This window comes from Myxocyprinus asiaticus, chromosome 2 (genome assembly GCF_019703515.2).
Source record: "Myxocyprinus asiaticus isolate MX2 ecotype Aquarium Trade chromosome 2, UBuf_Myxa_2, whole genome shotgun sequence".
In the NCBI taxonomy this organism is placed as follows: Eukaryota; Metazoa; Chordata; class Actinopteri; order Cypriniformes; family Catostomidae; genus Myxocyprinus; species Myxocyprinus asiaticus.
The window spans coordinates 56,102,858-56,118,865 of record NC_059345.1 but is presented as its reverse complement, the minus strand read 5'-3'; the positions used below and the strand labels follow the sequence as shown (position 1 = coordinate 56,118,865).

General features: G+C 38.5%; 1 protein-coding gene across 1 annotated transcript in view; it reads left to right on the top strand.

The window, feature by feature from the left end:
• LOC127449879 (uncharacterized) overlaps positions 1-15,146 on the top strand; it is a 32,942-nt gene extending 17,796 nt beyond the window's left edge. The window contains exons 4-5 of the mRNA XM_051713500.1: positions 14,806-14,981; positions 15,062-15,146. Of these exons, the coding sequence (XP_051569460.1) occupies positions 14,806-14,981; positions 15,062-15,146 (261 nt within the window). The remainder of the gene's footprint in view (positions 1-14,805; positions 14,982-15,061) is intronic.
• Positions 15,147-16,008: the final 862 nt, after the last annotated feature.

The following is a 16,008-nucleotide window of genomic DNA, read 5'->3' as shown; positions in this document are numbered from 1 at the left end:
GATGTGTTACATTCATACGAGCAGACAGAGAAGCATGTTTGAAGTAAGTTTGGAGCTGAAGAAATAGAAATAAACCTTGTGTAAATTGTCAGCATTACGCTAAGCTAAAATGCTATTTCTAGTCATTTTACATGCACATGTTACCAGGCACAATCATATTTTTTTATCAAGAAAATTCACGTTGGAATTTTTCTAGTAAGACCTTTGATATTAGGGCAAAAATTGTATTCTTGATTATAATTTTTGTATTGTTTTCCTGTAAAAATATCTAAAAATCCTTAAAACAAGATCAATTTGATTTATCCTGTTTTAGAAACAACACTTCATAAGATATGTAGGTTTTTCAGAGAATGTATTTTTAATGTGTATTTTGTCTTACTGTACTGGCAGAGTTTTTATAGTCAAAACAAGTGAAAAAATCTACCAGTGCTGAAGAAGTAATCCAGAGTATTTAGAATACATTACTGACCTTGAGTAATCTAATGGAATACGTTACAAATGACATTTTACAGCATGTATTCTGTAATCTGTAGTGGAATACATTTCAAAAGTAACCCTCCCAACCCTGTTTATATCCATGGATACAATCGCTTTGTGTGAGGAACTGACAGTAATTTATTATTTGCTTAATATCATCCCTTTAGCTCTCAAATCTCATTCATGTTTCTGGGAATTCAAATATCTGCGTCAATATGCATTGTTCCAGGTTTGACACATGGCTTCAATTGGAATGTAGCCCACATAGAGATAGATATATGTACCAATTTTATGATACTTTTAGGTAAGATAAAGTCAATATATTTATAGCAACTTACCTGATAATAATAACAGCACATCCAGTTTAATGTCACAGACATTTGAAGGTAATTCTATCACCCCCTTGAGGTTTGTTCCCGTCACGATAACGCAGGATCACGCTTTAAGCATGTTCAACCGGACTGCACATTGGCAATATGGTGGCCAAGCGCTTGCATCTCCGTTCAGGTACTAGCGTTGAGTGTGTTTTTGCCTTTAGTCTGAGACAATTAGTAGTGGGATTGCCAAGGTCAAAATATTGCACTTAATACGGAAGCCTAAGCTCAATGGTTCATTCAGTTGTTCATTTTAAGATATTTATTAAAGCAAAATTAAAAATTTAGAAAAACAACTGTCGCTTTAAGGGACGATTGCATTGAGGTCATGTCTCGATCACTTTCCAGTGAGAAAAAACAATCCATATTGATTTGATACTATCTTATCTGTTTAGACAATGAGATGAGTTTGTTGTCGCCCAAGGAGCTTTCAGACATTCTGAGATGTGAGGAAAAGAAAAAAAGCAGGGTGGGAGAATTGTATTGGAAACGTCTGCGAGGAATTCACGCCTAGGCAGCCCAGACATTCTGTTATTTCCCAAAGTGGTGCTCGGGGATAACACCCTTCTCTACAGCCAGAGCACTGAGCAAGAGATATGAGACGCGCACACATAGAGGACACAGAAGAGTTTAGAACGCTGGCTAATACATTTTCTCAGTTTTTCTCACAAGGGATGTCTCCTCACAGTTGCCCTTGTAGCATTGTAAAAAAAGAGTTTTGTGTGCACACATGAGAATGTGTGTGTGTTTTATATAAAAAATGATAAAGTGGCCCAGATGTAACCCCCTTTTATTAACATGTTAGTGCTTGTCTCTTCCCAGAATAATCTGAGGAATAAGGAATATTCCTGGTTCAATACGTGTTAGGCTCAATCTACAGCATTTGTGGCATAATGTTGATTACCACAAAAAATTATTTTGACTCATCCTTCATTTTCTTTAAAAGAGCAAAAATCAATGTTACAGTGAGGCACTTGCAGTGAAAGTAAATGGGGCCAATTTTTGGAGGGTTTAAAGGCAGAAATGTGAAGCTTGTCATTTAATAAAAGCACTTACATTAATAAAAGCACTTATATTAATTCTTCTGTTAAAACTCATGTATTATTTGAGCTATAAAGTCAATTAAATCGTCATTTTTACATTCATTTTAGGGCTTAGGGTTTGTTGACATTACATTGTCATGGTAACAATATAAGCGATTTTATCACACTTAAATCATGTTAACAGGCTTATTGTTAATGTCTTGTGGCTATACTTTTAAAGCAATGAGTAAATTAATGTATTTAATTTAGAGATTGGCCCCATTGACTTCCAAGTGCCTCACTGTAATCCAGATTTTTTTTTTTTTAAAGAAAAGGAGGGACAGGTCAAAATTAATACTTTTTTTTTTTTTTTTTTTTTTTTAAATCAACATTATGCCACAAATGCTGTTAATTGAGCTTAACTTATATTGAACCCGGAATATTCCTTTAAATCAATGACGGAGACTTTCATAAAGATCTAACCTGATTGAAACAACTTTTGTGTTCTGCATAAGAAATTCATACAGGAGGGTGAGTAAATTATAAAAAATATTTGTGAGAACTATTTCTTTCAGTCTCATCAGCTTTGAAAGAGCAATGTTTGAAAGATAACATTTTCCTCTGGGGTATTCACAAAAGCTGTGACAGTATGTATGTGTGAGAGAGAGAGAGAGAAAGAAGACCAGAAATAGAACGGATCATTGGGGTCACACTAAGGAACCTCCATACCAATTCCTGAGCACACACACACGGCTCGTTGAGAATTGTGTGTGACCCTGTAGCAGTCTCTCCTGCCTGAGCCGAATAAAGGTCAGTGTGTCTGCTCAAGGAAGAAAAAAATATATAAAAAAATCATGCAGCACACACAGACATACAGGCAATAAATAAACCATTAAATGTAAGGCCAGTCTCTTGCCATCTGAACGGTAGAAAAATAGTCACTTTCTTTCAATCTTAATGAAACCTGTCACTGTAGGAATAATGAGGGCTCTGAATGTGTCCTGTACTGGGAGAAGGTTCACGAGACGCACTGATCTGGGATGTGTTTTTATGATGGGTGTGCCTTCATTATATTAAACAAGCCAAAGGGGAAGCTGGTTCAGTACAAGTGCTGAGATTCTTGGAGTGGACGACAGCCAGTTTATGCATCCGGCCATAATTAGAGAGTTCAGTTCAGTTAGTCTGATGCAAGGTTTCTCAGAGCGTTCTCAATGGTGAACCAGTGGTGAGAAAAGAAAGAGAGGGCTTCCCTCCCATGTGCTAAGAAATACACAAAATGGTGTATGTTATGGTGTTTTAAAGAGATAGTTCACCCCAAAATGAAAATCTGTCATTATTTACACACCTTTGTTCCAATCCTGTATGGCATTTTTTTTTTTTTTTTCCTGTGGAACACAATATGTTATGCAGAATATTAGGTACTGAGAGCCTCCCTATTCAATTCCATGAGAAAGAGCAGTGACAAGGTTTTTTAAAAAAAATCTCATTTTGTGCTCCACAGCAAAAAGTAAATGCAAACTGGAATGACATGAGGGTGAGTTGTGTTTGCATGCTGTTGAGTGATTTTCATGTAGTTTGATATCTTGTGTTGTGGTAGTGGTTGTACGTGTGTGTGCTCATCTGTTGACTTAATAAATGTGATTTGCTGTGGAAGTCTAGGGTCACTCCGGTAATGAGACTCAGTCTTGCGCGCTCATGCTCCATGTCTCTCCTCCTCCCCACAACCCCTTCAGCCTTTCTCTCTTTTCTCTCTCTCTCTCTCTCTCCACATCCTTCAATTTGCCTTCACTCCCCTCCTTGTTCATCTGTTTTTCTATTTATCCTCTACGTTTTCACAAATAACCACATACTATATCTCCTGTTTTTATATGTAAAAAAATAAATGTGTGATTCTCCTATTTACCACGTTTCATGAATGATCCATATATTACTTTTCTAAGCCATTATTTTTACCTGGTGGAGGATAAAACAGAGAGAAATTTGCATAGGGCAAATTCTAATCGAAAGTGATCATCCCCATGCTCTACTCACTCAGAAGGACAGAGCACTTGATGTGGACACTCTGAAGGGAGCATGGAATTACTGTATGAATGTATCCTTCGCTAACAGACTTGTGGAAGGGCCCTTCTTAGTGATATTTTTTTTCTTACCTTCGTTTGGAATGACCCTTCGAGTGGTGTCCCCTTCCACAAAAATGCCATTTGTAAAACTCACATAGACTTAATTGATGAGAAGACCTTAGTCATATCTATGGAGAATATAATAGAGACTTGGGGATGGGATTTTTGTGACTTGTTCTAGTAAGTAACCACCTAGCAACCACTGAGAACAACCTAGCAACCACCCTGAACACCCTAATATCCTCATAGCAACTAACAAAAAAAGCCCTTAGAACACCTTAGAGGCCACATAGCAATACCCTGGCAACCATCGGATTTTCATACAGAAAATCTGAGAAAAAAAAATCACATTTTTTTACACCTCTTTCCAACTCTTTCATGCCCATTTTGAAGACACATAAACTTTGTAGACTCAAAGAAATCACAGACATGGCCAATTGTTAGATCAACGTATGGTTAAAGTCAATATGTTCACTCTCTCTGTTTCTACATTACACACATGTTCCAGAATTAAATTTCTCAATCAATTATTTCTCAACCAGGAACAAAAAATAGAACATATTTTAGGAAAGACACCATATCATTTATTTGTCAAATGCACACAATTTTGTAAGCATACTGAACACTTCTGCCATCTGCTAAGCCTAATGGTTTTTTCAATATCACATTCATTAAAAGGAATGTTTGCCATATGTGAGAATAGAGGAAATAAACCCTGGTCACAGTTAATAATCCAGTGGGGCCTGGCTTTTCTACAGATTTGAAGTGATCATTAAAAAGAGGCTGAGGAAGCGGCACAGTAATAAAAGCAGTCAGCACAGTAATAACTTTAGAATGGCTGAGAGGAGACACCATATAGTATCTAAATATCCAACATAGCCACATGCCAGCTGGAGAGATCATTTTTTATTTTTTTTAAATATATTGAAATACATGTGGAGATTAACTTCTAATCACTCTTAATCTTAAAGATGCAAAGTAAATGTAAATTCTGTCATCATTTACCTACCATTCTGTTGTTTCAAACCCATACTGTATGACTTTTTTCCATGGTACTCCAAAGGAGATGTTAGGTAGAATGTTAGCCTTAGTGACCTTCAGTTTTATTTGTATATCGCTTTTCACATTACAAATCATTTCAAAGTAGCTTTACAGAAAATCATGCTGTAATGTCTTAAATTTCTTAAAGACCTTAATTTAGCAGTTTCATTGAAAATGTCATTGAAAACCACTTAAAATGCTTAAGATTATATGCACCCAGAGAGCAAGCCATAGGTGACTGTGGCAACAAACCCAAAACTCCATAAGGGAACTGGCTCCCCCAGCTAGCTGGACAAGCCAGTTCCTCACTGGCTATACAGCATGGATATAATGCCAATATCAGATAGCTGTGTAATACAAGTCATGTATTAATTGAGTAAAACTGGGTAGATTTTTGGAGGGCATTTTGGGCAATATTTAAACCTAAAGTATAATGATTGAACTGTAAGATTAATTATTGAACTGTAAGATTAATTATTAAGGTCTTTGAAGTCCATCCCGAATTTACTGCAGAAGTGTGCAAAGTGTCTTTTGTTTTTTGGTTAATAAAGGCTTTAGTTGGCAGTAGTTTATTGTCTATGTATTCCATTTTATTTTTTATTTTTTTTGCAGTTGTTCAAGTGCAGTTGATAGCAGCTAATTTGCTGTGTAGTCCATTCTAAGACCAAGATGATGCTGGCAGAGATCAGTGAAGTGTGCATCACAGTCTAGCTGGAAGCTAGTGGCAGTGCATTTTCAGTGAAGTCCATCCTAAGACAGAGGTGCAGGCATATGGCCAGTGAAGTATGCCTTGTTGTACGGCTGGAGTTGGCAGCAGTTCATCCTCTGTAAGTCCATCGTAATAGACTGAAGTGATGCAGACAGTAATCATCGAAGCACCCCTCGCTGTCTGGTTGGCACAGGCTGCAATTAGTAGTCATTGCTCAGCGACACATAGCAGTGGGAGCATCGAGCTGGACCAAAGCTGGATTTGGCCAGCTTTGGTAACTTTGGGATATGTATACAGAGGACGAGACAGGGAAACAAATGGAATAATATTAGTGTAGATGCCATTTACTTAATTTTGAAGCAGAGTTATAGAATATGAAAAGTGTTTCTGGTTCTGGCAGACCCGATTAATGCAGCATATACGGGTTGAGGGATAGGTGTATCTCTAGCTGAAGAGATGAGTCTTTAGTCCAGACTTAAACTGAGAAAGTGTGTCTGAGTCCCGAACATTGTTAGGAAGGCTATTCCATATTTTAGGAGCCAAATAGGAAAATTATCTACCTCCTTTTGTGGTTTTAGATATTCTAGGTACTATCAACAGGCCGGAATTTTGTTACCGTGATGTGAGTGTGACGGATTATAGTACGATAATTCACTTTCATTGTATGGAAAAAAAGATGCAATGAAAGTGAATGGTGATTGATAAAGATAATAAAGATGCAATGAATTGAGATACTACTCATACAGTACTATTAGTGTGCAGTGCACAGTAGCTAATGCAAATTTTCTGTATGCATAGAATTCCTAGGTGACCTAATATATTTGCCAAACTTATTGCATAGAATTACTGTATCCCAAGATGCAATGTGCATGACCTTCCATTTCCAGTTCAATGGATGAAACAATTCATATCAGTTGCAGTTTTTAACAACTCTTTCTTGACTCATTATTTGATTGGACTGAAATAGCAAAATAACCACAATGGATTATTGACATGGGTTCCAGTCCCATGGAAACCAGGAACTAATCGCATTCACACAATTTGAGGTTGCATTTTCCCCCTAAGATTACATTTTTTTCTTCATCAACGGTTAAGTTTGGTGTTAGGGTTTGGTTTAGGGAGAATGGAAACAAAATACTGAGTTGTAACTCACTTTACAACTTGCTTTTGACATCACTCTGTGGACATTTCATCCAGAACATGGAGTCACATGTGCCCATTCAGTCAACAACACTTCCAGCTTCGGCCACTGGGGGGAGTGGTTCGAATTTCGGTCGAAACTTTTGAACTACTGTCGCCAAATTCACACTGAGATCAGTCTGGCATGAAGTTGCAAATAAGAATTTTTGTATCTGTGTATTTTCTTAATGCCAGAAGGAATGTACATATAGCGTATGCATATTTTGACTGTTGTGCAAGCAGAAATGTGAGTGCCAGCAATCCGCCTATAACTAATGCTTGAACGGCAAGCTGTTCTTAATGATGGCTACATTTCTACAACAGCAGCTTTTTACTGCTGCTAATTCTATACGATGTCACTCTAAAACTGATGATGGGCCATGACATTTATCTTATCTCTCTCATGCTTCCTCCTCTCTTAATGAACACATCTTTATGAGATGTTATACCACTCTCTGCTGCAACCATCTCTTCCTAGCCCTCTAAACTTTCTCTCCCTTTCTTTTGGGCCAAACCACAACCTTTCAGCATCCCCAAAGGACAGCCGAACCATTACAGTAATTAACTGAAGAGAGAGAGAGAGAGAGAGAGAGAGAGGGATGGAAGGGAAGAGTGAAGGAGTGGGTGCTTTTCTGCAGAGACAGCAACTCTCGCATGTGGCTAGCCATAGAGATGCTTGGAGTTAATTCCTAACTCACTTTCATTACCAATGAGTGAAAGGGGGCAGGCCCAATATTAATCTAACAAAGAGCCAAGGAACAGTTTCACACATTTGACAGTCAGCTGCTTAAGTTCTATCTGAAAGAGAGATGGAGAGAGGAAAAGGGAAAGTAAATGAATGATGTTCAGGCATGATTACATTTCAATAAGAAATACACAAAAATTATATTTTTCTTCAACTATAGACTTAAAACATACACAAAACACAAAAGGCATCATTCATGAAAAACAAGCAGAATGAATTACTGTGTAAAGTGTTCATAATTTCATTCATTCAAAAATTGTTCCACTGATTTAAATGCATCTTTTTTTGTAAGAAGGATTTGAAGTACAATTTACAGAACCAAAGAGTTTATGCTTATCTTTGGAGAGGAGAATTCACCAGGAATGAATTGCACCCACTTATATTGTTGCTTATTTGCATGTGCTGTATAGTTTTTTTCAGCTCCCAAGTCACTAAAAGCAGTATGACAATTAGGTAAATGCACAGTCATGGGCAAAATAAATAAATAAACAAATAAAATAATAACTCTCGCTGAATGCAATTTTCTTGCCGCAGTTCCCCATTTTTGAGGCCAATTTTAAGTGCAAGGTTGTGGAGGATGCAGCAGACTCCACCACTGTGATCCAGGCATCTAAATCAGATTTTTTAAATTCAGAAAAAGCACTGGACTTCACCGCGCGTCTGGATATATGCCCTATTATAACGCCCTTCTCCATCATTTGATCATCATTCAGTGAATACCTGCTGCCATGATTAACAGAATATGTAAACAAGCATGTCTCTTAAGCTGCTACATGTCTCCGACATTCACATATGACTGTCGTATTTCTCCCCCTAGTGGCAGTCATGATGAACTGTCAATTTGCTCGCAATTGATTTTATTAATTGAGGGAGAAGCTACCAGTGGTTTAGGTCAGAATGACATTAATGTGTGTGATTTTGTTGAGCAAATGGATGAATTCTATGAAATTCATGATTAATATTCACTCAATATGTTTTATTAATAGTATTATTTATTATTGATACTTTTTATGGTTATTATAATGATAATTAACAGCAACAACAATCATAATCAGGCAAATAGGAAGCAGAAATTCATAGATGTGATTTGTGAATTTATGCGTGTGCAGAAACAAATGACACATGTCACTTTTTAATATGGAAATACACATTTAGAGAGCATACAATAGTATGAAAGCATATCCAGGTATAAAACCACATCAATATGATTTTAAATGAGTTATTTGTCAATTTTTAACTATGCAACTATATACCTTGATGCCCTCTTATTCTATAGATATTTGAGCCAAAAACACAAGTTTTTCATTAGTTTGTATGACCATTTTCCATCCTTCAAGCTGAAGTGTGTAATTTCTGCAGCATTAGCATCACCTGCAAAAATGAAATTTGTTTTCAAACAACTTTCCGGATACACCCTTCTTCAGCCTTTGGTCGAACAAACAGATAGTCCCGCCCCAAACACACGCCATTGTTTTAGCTAATGTTGTGTTGGACTTGGGCTTGACGGGCCACTCAAACAGAGCAATTTTTATAGTGCCACAGAGACACAGTGTTAACACTTTTTAGGGAAATCAACCTAATGGTTTACTTATAGTTGTCTCTGCATTTCCAGCAAGGATTGGAGAAAGTGTTTTAACATCAAACGAATTACAAACATAAGAGTTCATTTCCCAGTCTCTTTACAAAACCTGCATTATCTGGTGACAGAGTCATACAATGAGCTGCCACAACTAAAATAAGCTACAAAAATGATAAAATTTAGACTGTAATGACCAGGGACTTAAAAAATCAATTTCAGCCACTTTTCCCAAATGTTGGGATTCGTCAGAAGCATATGCAGAGTCGCAGGTGCTACACGCAGCCAGGAACAGTACAACATTTGATGAACTTTCACATATTTTACTAACCACTCATAGATGTCATTCATGCGTGAACATGGGCATCATGTGTTAATGTATTCATCTGTCAGAAGTCAGGAAGTTGTAGAAGAATGAGTCGTTTTGCTGCTTAGTTTAGAAAAAAAAAAATTTTTTTCTGGGTAACAGATTTTGAGTTCCAAAAGTTAAAGTATGTTGCGGCACTAATTCCTCATGATATTATATTTTTTTTAATGTCTGTTTATCATCAGCTTCTTGAACAACCATAGAAATGTAGATCCCTTTAAAGCTTTGGGTTTCTGATAACAATTTAAAACCTTGCAACAAATGTTATTTGTATAACAGTCATAGGTTTGACATGCCCCCATTTTGTGGGGTTGATGTAGATAAAAAAATCACAATTATGGAATTAAATTCTCAAACTGGAAAACAGAACCCTTGATGACATACAGAGAGAGAGAGAGGGAGAGAGAGAGAACAGAAGATGCATAAGGATATGAAATAGCATTCAGTTCTTTTACACTCAACATAGATTATAGTGAGAAAAATCAAAAATGAAAAAGGAGAAAACATTTTCTGGAAATAAATTCTCTGTATTCCTCCAAATGCAAACACACAGAGCGAATGGAAAACAGTCAGACAATTTGTTGTCTTGTTTGTTAATTGAGCCGCAGTAGTTCTGCTCCCTCTATGCACAAACATGCACAAATAAATAAACAAAACCACATACACAGTGCAGAGACACTTCACATTCTCTCAAATATACTTTGAAACACCTGCAGACACACACACACACAGGCAAACAAAAACAGAAAAAACCTCCCAAACAAGCTTTCATCTGTTGTTTTTCCTGTGTTAATTTGATTAAAAACCTCACAGTCTGCTTTATAAGCTTGAATTGGGAGTGCATCGAAAAAACTAGTTCCTTTATCCGCCCTAATAAATTTAGATGGATTCTACAGAGCTAAAACTCCACAAGGCAGTCTGAATTAGTACATTCATTAGTATTTCATTTATATACTGTTAAAGTGAATTACAACAAATGGGAGCAGAAAAAACAAAAAAAAAACTTAAAAGCTTCATACCATGTAATGACAAGGACAGAATTTGATGCTTTGGTTAGCCTTGTTTTAAAAACTTGAATTTAAAATGAAAGCAAAATTGCCTCCCATTTACTTTCTTAATGCACAAATCTTGTCTTTTTTTTTTTTTTTTTTTAACAATTCAACCATTCTCTTTATTCCAGCTAAATTAAACTTAAAAAACTGGCATAAGTTGCTCTTCCTCTGAAATGGCATTCTTTTTCTGCTGATGTCAATCTCTGGGGCTTGGGTAGCTCAGCAAGTAAAGACGCTGATTACCACACCTGGAGTCGCAAGTTCAAATCCAGGTCGTGCTGAGTGACTCCAGTCAGGCTTCCTAAGCAACCAATTGGCCCAGTTGCTAGGGTGGGTAGAGTCACACGGGGTAACCTCCTCGTGGTCGCTATAATGCGGTTCTTGCTCTCGGTGGGCTGCGTGGTGAGTTGTGCACGGATGCTGCGGAGATTAGCGTGAAGCCTCAACACGCGCTAGGTCTCCGCAGTAACGCGCTCAGCAAGCCACGTGATAAAAATGTGCAGATTGACGGTCTCAGACACACAGGCAATTGAGATTTGTCCTCAGCCACCTGGATTGAGGTGAGTCACTATGCCACCATGATGACTTAGAGCGCATTGGGAATTGGGCATTCCAAATGACAAAAAAACTGTCTCTGTCTAGCTCCATTCTGGTGTATAACGCTTACTGTACTTATCACCATCTAATCAATTCTCAATGAATAAAATCAAGTTTTGCCCATTTTTCACATTATGGAAGTAAAATAAGTTGCAAACAGCAATTAATGTTGACTTTAATCCTGGTTTCTGTTTAATCAACAGTATAAAAAGTGACCTAATTTAGGGCTAGGTCAAATGTTCCCTTTCAAGTCGGTCACTTCGCCGCTGCATCAGTAACTGACACTATAGGAAACTCCTCCAAGGAGTGGCGACCTCTTAAGCCCAATAAAATCATGGCAATCTATTGGTAAATGGCGCTTGACACCTGGCTCCTGATGCAAGCATCATTGGCATATAAGCCAAAGCACCGCGCAATTTCATCAGAATTTTTCTCTTCAAGGGTCACGATAACATCTCTCTTGCTCTGGATGCCCGAATTTTTGCAGTTGAATCTGCACACCTTAACAGCGAGTGGATTATATCTATCTCCCTGCTTGTGCTCCAATGAACAGTGTATCCTTTATCAGTTCCGTGTTTGAAAAGCTATTGCATTGTGATTGTTGATGTGTGTTTTATTTAGGAATAAAGCGCATAAAAGTGCCATTTGCTTAACAACATCTTTTTCAAGATGGCGTTTCACAAATGTTTTCCTCTTGTGAGCGTTATATCCCTCTGTTTGACGGGCACAAGTGCTGCTATAGAATCATGGGCCAAGCTCACGTGGAAGCGGCGCTCTGTGAGACTAATTGCTTTCATTGTGAATGCATAAAACTCAAGACGCTTCGCTCACCTTCTTTCTGAAGGACGAAGCCAATCCAACACCCTAACACCATACTCCCTCTGCGGCTCCTGAGGGAACGCATGAGGGATTCAAATGAGGCCAAGATATAGAGCGCAGAGAGTTTGTCACCTTTTGTTGCTCCCCGCCTCCATTTCAAACATCTTTGCCCATTGAATCCGCCCATGACAATCTGCGCCCCACAATTGGCAAGCATGGTGTGGACAAGTTTGGCGGTTGTAATGAAGTCGGAGAAGCTATATCGCTCACAGTGTCTGAAGGTGAGGCCTCATCTTACACAGCCGATGAGGTCGTTGGTATATCCCCCTGCAGGGAGGAAAACTGTGCGAAAATCTCTGATGCTGAGCTGACACAGGTTCTCTCTCAGATGGTTGAAAAGCTCTAGCTTGAGTGGCCCACTCCGAGTAAGCCTGAGCATTCTCGGCTCAATGAACGGTTCTTACCGAGTTGGCGCAACTCCGCGTCCCGTCGCCTGGTGCTGTTTCTCCCAAGTTGCATGACCAGCTGGTCAAAGCATGGAATTCACCCTACTCTGCACAAACTAATGTTTCCGGTGCAGCAGCCTTCACGGTGCCCGACCGCGCCGCACAAATGGGCTATATTAATATTCCCCCGAGTCAAAGAGGCAGTAGCGGCCTGTTAGATCATCGATCCTGCTTAATGCATGTTAAATCATCCATCATGACCGACAATGGCAGGAATGTTTGATCCTGTCTCTCACTAGACTTCTTTCTCAGGTAGAAGATTTACAAATATCAGATGTCTGATGTCCAAAACCCAGTCAACATCAACAGTTTGTTAACTCTTCTACCAGCCCAAGAGGCACACATAGGCAGTAAAGTAAAAATAGCAGAAGGCAGGAGACAAAGTGATGGTAAAAATGAGCAGAGTTTATTGAATAATCTTAGCTGTGTGGTTCTTAATGCTCATACTGACTTCTTCTGACCAGAACAAATTCAAACAAGTGTTATTATACCAAGCAAAGGCAGTGGAAAATTACTGCTCCACAACATCGTCCTGTGACGTTAAAAACCTTAAAATGGAGACAATACCTTATCTCTAGAAGACAATACAGCACAATATAAGATTAAACAGAAATAAAAATGCATAGCAAGAGCAAGGAAATATAAAAAGGAAAGTAATAAGTAAAATTTAATATAGAAAATTAATATAAAGAAATGAGTAAATATATAAGAAAATAATATGAAAGAAATAAAGAAACAAATGAAGTACAACGCAGATGAATGTTTGATCGCTTTAAGCCGTACACACTCAAGTTGCCATTAAAAACTCAAATTAGATCATTAGATCCAGTGAGTCCTATTTATGGCCCTCCTCTGCACTGGGATGGAAAGCCCGGCCGGTGCACCTGTCCAAGCCCTGCAAGCTCACGTCTTTGCTTGTAGGCAAGGCCTACACTGCAGGTCAGGCTGGTTTGGGCCTGCACACCATGGCGGTCTTGCAGGCCTAACAGGCTGACCTGCTTAAGGAAATGGAAGAGAAGGGCCAGCCCCTGAGTCTTTTAAAGAGCTGTGTCGCCAGGGTTGGCAAGGTTACTTTTGAAAAGTATTCCGCTACAGATTACAGAATACATGCTGTAAAATGTCATTTTTAACACATTCCGTTAGATTACTTAAGGTCAGTAAAGTAATATAAATACTTTGGATTACTTCTTCAGCACTGGCAAAAATGTTTTTACTTGTTTTGACTATAAACAAGTAAATAAAGTAAGAAAATTCACTTCTCTAAAAAAAGCCTAAATAACCCAAGCTTAATAACTCTTGCTACTCAAGAAAATGTATCTTGTTTTATGGATTTGTATATATTTTTACAGAAAAAAAAAAATATTTAAATTCTCATTAAGAATAATTTTTTTGCTGTACATCTTTGCGTTAATATCAAACTTGCTCCAATGTGCATTTTTGCCATAGAATTCATTATAAAATATAATCGCACCTGGTAACAGATGCATGTAAAGGCAAGAAATAGAATTTTAGCTTAGCATAAAGCTAAATGTTCACATGACAATTTATGTAAGGTTTACTATTTTTGTTGCTCCAAGCTTCAAACCCCACAGGGTGTGCACATCCTTTTCTGGTCATATGTGGATTCTGTTCATAGAATGAGGCAGAAAATATATTATTTGTAGATTTCTATACGATGTTAAAGGCTACGTTAGTTAGCATTTCTTGTACAAATACCCTAACCACATAAAAAACATTGACAAGGCATGTAATCTTGTATTTATCGGACTGATGTTTCATCTGTCAAAGCGTTTCTAACTGTTTTTTGTTAAGCTGTAGAAACATTATGTAGCTCCTCTATTAAGCTCCCAAGGGAAAGTTCGTCAATGACGTCATATCCACCCCTTAACTCACAACAGTATGAACTTGTATGAATGTAACACATAAGAAAGTGTTTCACTGCTGTTCAAAAGCTCCTCGGATCGCATCATTTATATGGATACATGTTTTCCGACTGAATATTCTAAACATTAAATTTTAAAAATTACAATAAAATACAAAGTAATCTCTTCAGTAATCAAAATACTTTTTGAATGTAACTGCATTCAGATTACCAATGACTTAAATAGTAACTGTAGTTGAATACAGTTACTAATATTTTGTATTTTAAATACGTAATCCTGTTACATATATTCCATTACTCCCCAACCCTGTGTGTCGCACCACTGATCTTGCGCTTCAGGCTACTAAGATCACTGCACAAGTCATCAGCAGATCTATGGGTAGCCAGGTGTCTGTCAACTTGACAGAGATATACGATAATGACAAAGCTGTCTTGCTCAATGCCCTGGTGTCACAGCAGGGCCTCTTTGGTGACTGCATGAGTGCATTCACCAAGCTGTTCCAAACAGCTAAGAAGTAAGTTGCAAGCGTAATGACACATCTTGCTGAGACGAGATGGCTCTGTGATGCAACTGGCTCACTTGCTCTTTCTCAAGGCAGCACCCTGCAAAGCTCAGTGCCTCCACCACTCCAGCTCCCCAGAAAGAGGAGACTGAGCCAGCGGCTGTTGCTCAAGCATAAAATTTTGTTTTCCAGCCCTTGTCTCCATGGAAAACCTCCTTCTGGGTAAGGCAAGCATTCCTGATGGTTCAAGTACCATGAACCGGAGATCAGTGTCCACGGATTTGTCTACTCTAGCTCCAAAGAAGGCCTGGAACACTTCTTTGTGTCCCCACCGAGTTTTCCTAGCTCTCCTTGCCTCTGATTGCCGGGATCGAGAAGACGTTCACAACAATGTTACTGATTGTGCTGTTGTTGGCTCCATGCCAAGTGTTTGTCATGTTCCAATAAAATGTTCAGACCTCATTACGGATGCTCGTGGCTCAAACATAAGAACGGAAATTCGCTCATTTCCAGTTCTCATTACAAACTCAGTTGTACTGCATGACCACTCCCTGAGGGTGGGCGGAGTTCAGACCCCAGTGAGCACAGGCGAGCCCCTGTGTCCTCTGGCCAGTTACGCGGGTGCATGGCACGGCCTTCTGGGCTTCTCTAGCTGGGTACTGCGCATGGTCAAACATGGCTAGTGCTTCAACGGCATTCTCTCCTCTACCATGCGGCAGTTTTACGCAATGAGGAATGATGTCTCCTCACCGAAAATGCGATAGAGTCAGTACCAGCGTGCGACACAGAGAAAGGCTTCTACAGCTGTTTTTTTCTGGTTGCCAATGTAACAGGTGATGGGACACACCTACACAGGCAATCAATCTTCAATTTATTCCAGAGAATTCCAACACACTGCATAAACACATGGGGTAACAGCTACAGCAGACATTCACAAAGACTAGAAAAACACACATTCACTCAACTCATATTGTGAATAATCAAGAAGTTCAAGAAGTTCAAGATGGCACCAAATATGGCTGCTGCGTTGCGAGCTCCG